The 8,794-nt window shown below is 39.3% G+C and overlaps 3 protein-coding genes across 4 annotated transcripts in view; all 3 read left to right on the top strand.

Moving 5' to 3' along the window:
- LOC134813508 (coatomer subunit zeta-1-like) overlaps positions 1 to 8,666 on the top strand; it is an 81,442-nt gene extending 72,776 nt beyond the window's left edge. Inside the window, exons 2-7 of one of the 2 annotated variants that reach the window (XM_063821325.1) lie at positions 6,336 to 6,456; positions 6,600 to 6,691; positions 6,854 to 7,003; positions 7,131 to 7,257; positions 7,522 to 7,602; positions 7,977 to 8,666. In XM_063821325.1, coding sequence (XP_063677395.1) covers positions 6,340 to 6,456; positions 6,600 to 6,691; positions 6,854 to 7,003; positions 7,131 to 7,257; positions 7,522 to 7,569 — 534 coding nt within the window. In that variant the 5' untranslated portion in view covers positions 6,336 to 6,339 and the 3' untranslated portion in view covers positions 7,570 to 7,602; positions 7,977 to 8,666. The remainder of the gene's footprint in view (positions 1 to 6,335; positions 6,457 to 6,599; positions 6,692 to 6,853; positions 7,004 to 7,130; positions 7,258 to 7,521; positions 7,603 to 7,976) is intronic. The other variant, XM_063821326.1, reaches the window with a different exon arrangement.
- LOC134813096 (uncharacterized) lies at positions 271 to 1,002 on the top strand. The gene has a single exon (XM_063820775.1). It carries the CDS (start codon positions 332 to 334, stop codon positions 806 to 808), a length of 477 nt encoding a protein of 158 aa, XP_063676845.1. The 5' UTR covers positions 271 to 331; the 3' UTR covers positions 809 to 1,002.
- LOC134813094 (uncharacterized) lies at positions 1,341 to 5,937 on the top strand. The gene is made up of 5 exons (XM_063820771.1): positions 1,341 to 1,472; positions 1,772 to 1,877; positions 2,118 to 2,211; positions 4,566 to 4,678; positions 4,927 to 5,937. The coding sequence occupies exons 1-5, from the start codon at positions 1,341 to 1,343 to the stop codon at positions 5,568 to 5,570; spliced, it is 1,089 nt and encodes a 362-aa protein (XP_063676841.1). The 3' UTR covers positions 5,571 to 5,937.
- Positions 8,667 to 8,794: the final 128 nt, after the last annotated feature.

The following is an 8,794-nucleotide window of genomic DNA, read 5'->3' as shown; positions in this document are numbered from 1 at the left end:
TACTTTCCCTATAACATTTCGTGCAACAAATACCATCATTTCAGTTAATTTTCATATTTAATGCTTAACTTGGGGCAGGAACCGAGAGTGCCCAATGTCATGACAATTTTACGACAAGATGTGACAATATGAGTAGGGAATGACAGGGAATGACAGGGAACGACAATATTCGACAAACCGTGGGAAAAAGGGCACTCTCGGTTCCTGCCCAACTTGTGGCTCATCAGAATGAAAAATCAACCATAACGAAATCCTCAATATCTGTCCTTATATCACACTATTGATCAGTACACTAATAACCAAAACACTTCTAGTAGCCACACAACCCATCATGTCTGACGAGTTCGAAGTTAACGAGGCTGATTCTGGTGCATCCAAATTTTACCCAACTCAAGCATCTTCTATCAAGAAAGGTGGATACATGCTGATGAAAGGTCGAGCATGCAAGATCGAAAACATCAACACTTCGAAACCCGGAAAGCACGGTTCGGCTAAGTGCGCATTCACCGGTATTGACATCTTCACAGGAAAGAAGATCGAGGCTGTATCACCTGGTCACGCTAATGTCGATGCTCCTTACGTCATCCGAAAAGAATACCCCCTTTCATACATGGACGAATCTGGTTTTCTGTCTCTTTTCGACGAAGAGACCGGCGAACTTGTTGAAGACATCCGTTGTCCAGAAGGAGATCTCGGAGAAAGACTAAAGACTATGACGGATGAGGGAAAAATGATTATTGTTACTATTCTGAAAGCAATGGGAGAAGAGAAGGTTATTGACGTTAAGGAAGATACGAAAGCCGATTAATATGTGGATGTTAATTACATTTGAACATTTTGTGGCTATAAGTATTTTTTAGATTATGTGTTTAAACACTTATTTTACTGCGAACTTCTAACTGAAGAGGTAAATCTGCTTGTGTTTGGGTCAATGCAATATGCTTAAGAAATTTCGTAATTTAAAACTCTTTAGTAAATTGAATTTCCTAATGTCTTCCTTGATCTTGCAATTTATTCTTCTATCTATGATTCTGAATGGAGAACAAATTGATAATCCGGTGATTGTATGGGTCCTGGGAGATTAAATCAAAATTTCGAATGATATAAAGTCTGAAACCTAAGCAATGGTCAAGTAAGTCGTTACAGTGGCCGGATAACGGCTTCCTCTAACAGAAGTAATTCACAAAATTATACATCAGAATAATTGTGATGTCAATGAATACTTGGCTCAAATTTGAAACTAAAATGTAAATCATTATGAAAATTCCAATTTCTACTTTCTCAAGATTCAACTATATTTTAACAGAAATGTTGAATTAATGATTTATCTATCTCTAGTCATGTTAACGCTCGGGACTCTCCACCCGCTCTACTATACCGAGCAGAAAGCAAAGATTGGAACGATAGAATTGTCGCTAAAACCCAACATTGAAAACCAGTACGCGGTTGAAATATCCAGCAAATGTCTTCGAGTAAGAAAACATAATATTTTTCTTTTTTTGATGCATGTAGGGTTTTAAGGTTCGCTTCGTAGCGCTCTTTTAGTTTTTTTAAATAGCGAGAAATCATCCTTGAGGCAGGGGATATATTCATAATTGACATAGAATTGCCGAAGAGCTTAAAAACTCTGTATGTTTTCTTCCAATGAGTTGCAAATTCTTAGCAATAAAAACGCGTAAATTAAATTTAAACGAAGCAACTACAGAAAATACAAGATGAGTGAAACTAAAATTATCTATCTGCTAATAAATTTCTATAGAATTCAATTAAGGTAGCTGATCGTGACATTGATCTGTTGGAGGACACCAGAATAAAGTGCCAAGAGGTTGCCCCTCCTGTAATGAACGATTCAGTCATCAACGTTAGAATATCCACAGGTAAGCCGGGCTTTGCCGTTTTAGTAAGCACACAATTCCCGCAAATATTAACAGTTAAGCTGCTCAATCACGTGACTAAATATTTTATATTCATTATAATTTTACGTCTGCCCCTGACTATTCTTTTTTCATATGCTTAATATTACGAAATAGACCTTTTCACTGAAAGTCCTGTCCGATACTTAATTAAACAGATACTTAATTATAAAAATACTTATTTAAAAAAATAGTTATTTTCAGATCCCATGTTAAAGTTGCCTGCTCCGAAGAAAACTGAGGAAGTGAACATTGAGAAAATATACTGTCAACGGTGTGCCGCTAAACTATCATGCAAGTGAGTTGTTCATAAATTGTTTATAAGTTGTTTATAAGTTGTTCATAACAACTAAGTTCGTACTAACATAACCTATCATATTCGCTCTAAGACCATTTAATTCATCGTCATTCGTCGTCTAACCATTATTTTGTTAACCTACGGTCGGTTTTACAATTTACATCCCATCAAAACAATGGCTCATTGTTCCCAGAGTTCATTACGGTGTTAAGCCGAGCTCAGCAGTTGGTAGAAACAATATTGTCGAGGGTTGTGTTGTTGCTCAGCACCGTATCTAACTTCTTGACCTGTTCCTCCTCTTGCTTCCTCCTGCTACATGCCCAGTCAAGTATCCCACCTCTGATGACCAATATAACCGGACTAAAAGCAGCGTTAATGAAAGGGAACACCACCCCAGTAATGTGTCTTAACCTGTCTTTACGTCTCCTCTCCTCTAGCTCCATTATCACTACATCCAGGTTGAGACAGTAGGATAGCGGCAGGTAAAGGAACACTGTGTTGCACACAAAGAACAGCAGAGTGAGACACAGGATGGTTATGGTGACGTGCCTCTGTTGTCTCCATCTCTCCGAGTTTTGGCTGTCCTTGTGTTGTTCCATGTCTCCGCTTTCTTTCCGTCTCCATGTCGGGACATTGATCACGTGTTGCAAGATTTTATAATTCAATTGCAGCTGCACAGCCATACAAACCAGCACAACAGCAGAAGGTAGGAGGTAGGGTACCGTTACAAAGAGCACAGTGTTGGTACATTCCATTTGTCTGGTGGTACCTTGGTGGTATGCTGTTTGGAACTGGCCCGGAGAGTAGATGTAGGAGCGGAGCAGGTTCCGGTGCCTGTCCCACCTGGTCAGGTGCCACCCTGTGAAGATGATCCACCCCACTGCAACTAGACCCACAACCCCGCTCACCACTCTCTTACTGATCTGGTATAGTGGTCTGTGCAGGTTTATTGTCCGTATCACAGCTAGGTTGACGTTCAGGAAGATGGATGTTGGGATGGTTACAGAGTACACGAAGTAGGCTGCATAGCTCAGATCTGTTGCTAGTTCCACGTGGTTTCTAACAGACAGAATCAGGGTTCCAGTCAATAGAGCTGCCACTCCAGTTATGGTGTCACAGGCAGCTATCATCAGGTACATCATGGGTATGACCCTCTGAAACATAGCCCGATAGTAGATGATAACCAGGATATTGAAGATAAGGGCCTGGGCTCCCAACCACAGTTCCACTGAGCCCACCACACCGTGGAAAGTGTGGCCCAGGTAGTCTGATGTGTTGGTGTGGTGTGTAACAACTGTGTCTGTGGGTGCCAGGGAGTTCTGGGGGGATCCTGAGACCATGGGAGATACGGAAGCCATTCTTTACCTGACAATTTTACGGTTAAGTTTACGACAAATTACGAAAAATGTAATGTGTTAGGCGTCAGGACATATTTGTAATAATACAATATCGTGCTGCACATTTCTCGATGAGATGTGATAAACTGTCGAATATAAACGTAAATTATCAACGTCGGGAACTGGAAATATGCAAGAATGTGTATATTTAAGCGTTGAATCTAATTATGATATTTGAAACATCATTAGTTGATAAGTCTCCCACGAAGGCGAAACATGAACATTGTGACCATAAACGGACGAACAGTGTTCATATTCAGAGTTATGAATTATCAATAAAACAACAAGAGGCACAGTTATTTGTCCGGCTCAGAAAGTCCCGAAAGCTACATGAAAAACAAGCATGCTGATACTTTCACATATATATGTGAAATAATCAGCAGGAAATAAAGTCCGGCTCAGATCTAAAATTCAACTCAACATTCAGATTGTTTAGTTACTACACATGAATACAGTAGAAATAGTGCATTTATGACCATATTTCCTGGCCTCCATATTTCCTCGTACTCATTGATTTCATTTAATTCTCTCGTTTACCATCACTATTCTGTCTAGAAACTCTAGGGTTAATCCAATCCCAATCAGCACCTCTGACGTCACATAGCTCCACGAAAACACATTATCCTCGTCACGAATGTCTCGTTCAGTCTACAGCAACTGTTTATTTACACGTGACTTAATCACGTGACTGCGAGCCTTGAATATGATAACCAATCCAACCTTCTTAGCAGCTCCTTCGAATCTTCCTAGATTAAATCTATAGACTAAAGTTTCCTGAAAATTGGTAGCGCATGAACGAAGAACTAAAAAAGGACTAATGAAAGTGATAACCTAATTCAGCGCTCTATTCCGAAGCAATTCCAATTGCCGAAAAGGCAGCAGTAAATAGCATCACAAATATTTGACCCTCTAGCACCAAAAGTTGTCGACTGTTGAGCTAACAATGACGTGTTTCAGAAAGTTCACGAGAACCCTGCCGCTTCCCTCGGCAGCATGGCACGAGGTTACTGATACTCTACTCTGTCATGGGACCCACAAGACAATGATGAACGGCTGCTATCCTAGACCAGGTTAGAAACCTTTACATCAAACATATTTTCTATGAAAGACGCGACTTATAGCTCCAACCTTTTGGATACTTTAAAAACGGATTAGTTTAAAGTCCCCGGGTTTTGGCGGCCTGTGGCCTTTATCTATACCATTAGTCCACTTCCAGGATACTTGAAATACTTTACAAGGTGGATATCACAACCCCCTGTAACCTATCCGAGTGTCTCGTCTTCCATTTCAGTAACGAACTTACAACCCTAATCCCCAGGTGACTGTCTAGTGGGGGAGCAGGAGGTATGGGTAGCCTGGGACGTGGTGGACTCGTCCCACGTTTACATCGACAGTACCCGGGACGTGGAGCACGCGGGAACAGCACGTGTAACAGCCAGTCTCAACTGTCACCGGTGCCGAAACAGTTTGGGGCGTGTTGTGTACAACGGAGACAAGGTCGACTGGGCTATTATCTGGAAACACAGCATTAAAACAACGAGTAAAGAGGTGCCGTATCACATAGAATCGTACGTGGCGCACGAGCTACTGGACGCGAGCACACGGCACGTGAGCTATAGGTTTATAATCCTGCCCCGCGGTACGACCACTGCCTTCAGAGGCATCAGACTGTGGATGATGGGCGGAGATCTCAACATCACATCGTCCCTCTCAAACGAGATTAATCAGGCTCTCACTCAGTTCGGGGGCTCCGTTTGTGAGAATGACAAAGCCATGAAGGTGCTTTATACCAAACATTCTGATCTGTCGTTGGAGGGGATCTGGGCTGACGCGGACATTTTGTCGCTGCCTCTAGATCTGTGTTTACATTTGTGGTTAACTTTGCAACTCTCTTCAATTACGCTTCCTCCCAGTAAACGCTACGCTCAGAAATGTCGGGTTGGTTACATTCGGTATTCTTAACCTTCTAAGCACATCCATGACCAACGGTTTAGTGTTGAATCTTAATTTTACAAACTGAAACAATTCTTATAGAGTAAAAGTCGAAATTTTGATAGACTTTCTTCCCCACTCACTTTTAACTGCTACTTAACCCTTCTCAACATGGCTAGTTGTTTTTGAATCACCTTTTTCTTCGCCTTAAACCTTTTTCGAATATGATTTTGTTGGTAACTTATTATTTTTTTTGGTGGATTGATAAATATGAGTTTTTGCTTTTATAGCTGCCATATATTTTAGCATTTTGATCATGTACAAAACGAATCTTTGCGTTGTCAGATATGTTGTTAATTTGTCATTAATATTGTTATTTGAATTTGCTATCTTTTTAGCCAATCTCTTATTGATCTCTAATACAAAATAAAGGCAAGCGAAACAATCGAGGGAGAGAAAAACACAGCACCGCAATAGCTATTTAAATGAAATTGAGCTAGTTGTTAGCGGCTGGAGTGTCAGGCACTCAAGACCAGACCCAGAAAAATTGTGACTCACGACCACGGACCTTAGCAATTGTCCTGAGCCATGTGGCGTCTTTAATTGAGCAAGGAGCGGAATGATGAATCGCGTTAAGACTCTGTGAAAACACGTGCCACTCTGTTCATTATCTTCCTTCTGGTTCCTTCTTGAATAATACAAACCTTTAGATTATGGCTTTTGAAACTGGAGTTTAGATAGCGGGTGGACTTTTCTAAATTCTACCAGCTGTTTAATAAATTTTTCTGGTTACAGCGAAATGGCGTTTCCTCCGAGTTTGCAAACGATAAAGGGAATCTGCATATTGGATAATGACGGTAAACGAGTTGTTTCTAAATACTACGACACCAAAGACGAGACATTCTCCACTGTTAAGGTTTGAATTTGGGAGTCTTGCTGCCAACACCGTTTACTTTGTCTCAATTTCGGTTACCTTAGCCATTTTACCACAGCCCTGCCCTGAGCTATCGTTTTTAGTAGACTGCGAAAATGACCTCTTAACACATGTAATTCTGTCAGGATCAGAAGGTGTTCGAGGGAAAAGTGTTCAAAGCCACAGAAAAGTCATCCTCGGAGATTGTTGCAATTAATAACTACACTGTCGTCTTCAGGTACCAACCATTAGTATAAAGTCATTTTTTATATAACAATGGGAATGACAGTTTATTGTTTAGGAAATTTTAAACTACAATCATTTTTAGAAAAACTCTAATTCAATATTTAAAATCTGATGTTTACATAATAAGTTAGTTAACTGATAAACTAAAACTCAGGTCGAATGTAGATTTGTTTTTCTACGTGTTTGGTGACAGTAGAGAGAATGAGCTGATGCTACTCTCAGTTCTTAACGCTCTCTATGAGAGTATCAGTATGATTCTGAGGAAAAACGTGGAAAAGAGGGCTCTCTTCGATCACATGGACAGGTCCGTAAATAGGGCTCCGAGATATTTGACAGAATTTTGTATAGAAACTGTTTATGGCTATAATATTTTATTTGAAATTAGAGAAAGAATTGTTCAAATCCTGTAAGTAAAAGTTGTCTTCCCTCAGTATTTTATTGATATGTGACGAGATCGTAGACCGAGGTATCCTCTTAGAATGCGATGCTAACAACATAGTGAACCGAGTCCATGTGAAGTCAGAAGACATTCCTCTCAGCGAACAGACTGTTACTCAGGTATGTTGGTGTGCGCGTCTGTTTGTTTGTAATTCACATTACGTTGTTTGATCAACTCCGATATAATACTTAGTCCCATGAGTAAGTTGGATCGACAAATTTACCAGCAGTTTATTGGCTGAGAGTAAGCTGGTTGAACTTTCAGTCCACCTAAACTGACATAAGCTGACCCAGAAGTTGCTGTTTTGTTTTTTGCTGTCTCTCCCGCTCGATTACACTGTTCCCAGATTCCCGCGAAGAAACTCTGATTAAAACCATTTTCAGGTCTCGTATGACATCCTGAAAAGTTTTAACTGGCTAAGCCAGTCCTAGTTCTAATGCTAGTTGTTATATTAGTATTTTAAGGTAAACTTACATGTGCTGAATAACTATGTGTCATGTGTGTGATATTATCTTATTGCATCTTCCTCTCTTGATATGAGCATGTTTGTGCTGATCTTGATGTTCTGTTTCGATTGGATAATCGATAATTATAATATGATTTGATGAAGGAGAATTCTTTTTTCTGGATCTAATGATAAATACTTCTCTTGGATTTTACTGTAGCTTAATCTGGTCCAGCGTGCGCTGCTTTTATTTCTATGTAGTACTGCTATGCTCTGAATTCTCCATTTTTATATGTGCTATGACTGCAAATTTTGCCCCCAATTTGATCGATGTTGCGCATGATTTTGAAACCTAGCGCTGTAGATAAAACTGCAATAGTTTCTCCATTACAGGTGTTCCAATCAGCGAAGGAGTCCCTGAAATGGAGTCTGCTCAGATAATGGGGGTACAAAATGTGGAGTCTACTGTGACGAGAAGAAAGAAGTGAATAGTTGCGACTTAAAGTGCAGATCTGACTGGAATGTGGAACCTTTGTGTGTATTATAATCCGTGGAATTGTTGCTGACATGGCCCTTTCAGTGTATAAATTGTATGTTGTAACTTCTAATCCCTTTATTTCTATCCCCTGTTATATTAAACTCTTAAATTGTCCTGGTACTTTCTTTATGAGCATGAAAGTGGCATATAATTGCCATCCTTTTCTAGATTTTAACGTTATATACTGTTGCATATTGTACAAAGTTGTGCGGAGGTTTATAACTGTGACGTCACTGGTACATACCTTAAATAATTGAGCAAAACTAGTTGATAATGTAAATTATTAAAATAAAGTTTCAAAACCTTGAAAATTCTTCTTAGATAGACATTCCATTAGACTTAGCTAGTTTTCAAATACTTCGTGGGGAAAATAAAAATAAAATAATGTTCGACGATCAGTTTGATTGATATATAATATGATTGTGATCTAGATAAATTGATTGATTAGTAATCCTGTTTTTTGAATATTTTATGTGCGATAATTTCATATAACATTGTGTATTATATGAATTAAATATTTAAGTTTAACTTTATATTATCAACCATTTTATCGCTCAATGTAAGTAACAATTAGGGGTTTGAGACCAATTTAACGTTGTCAAAAATAGACAGGAATCTCAATTATTCGACATCATACCTTTTCAAAAGTTAGATTTTTGAAATAACTCTAGAG

Source organism: Bolinopsis microptera, chromosome 3 (assembly GCF_026151205.1).
Source record: "Bolinopsis microptera isolate Bmic1 chromosome 3, MBARI_Bmic_1.0, whole genome shotgun sequence".
Taxonomy (NCBI): Eukaryota; Metazoa; Ctenophora; class Tentaculata; order Lobata; family Bolinopsidae; genus Bolinopsis; species Bolinopsis microptera.
This window is presented reverse-complemented; position numbering and strand designations above follow the sequence as displayed.

Bases quoted from the DNA above. Each gene is read 5' to 3' on its own strand.
- LOC134813096 (XM_063820775.1), top strand. From the start codon at position 332: ATGTCTGACGAGTTCGAAGTTAACGAGGCTGATTCTGGTGCATCCAAA.
- LOC134813094 (XM_063820771.1), top strand. From the start codon at position 1,341: ATGTTAACGCTCGGGACTCTCCACCCGCTCTACTATACCGAGCAGAAA. The intron at 2,212-4,565 runs GTGAGTTGTTCA...GACGTGTTTCAG, and splicing joins GCCGCTAAACTATCATGCAA to AAAGTTCACGAGAACCCTGC. The intron at 4,679-4,926 runs GTTAGAAACCTT...CCTAATCCCCAG, and splicing joins CGGCTGCTATCCTAGACCAG to GTGACTGTCTAGTGGGGGAG.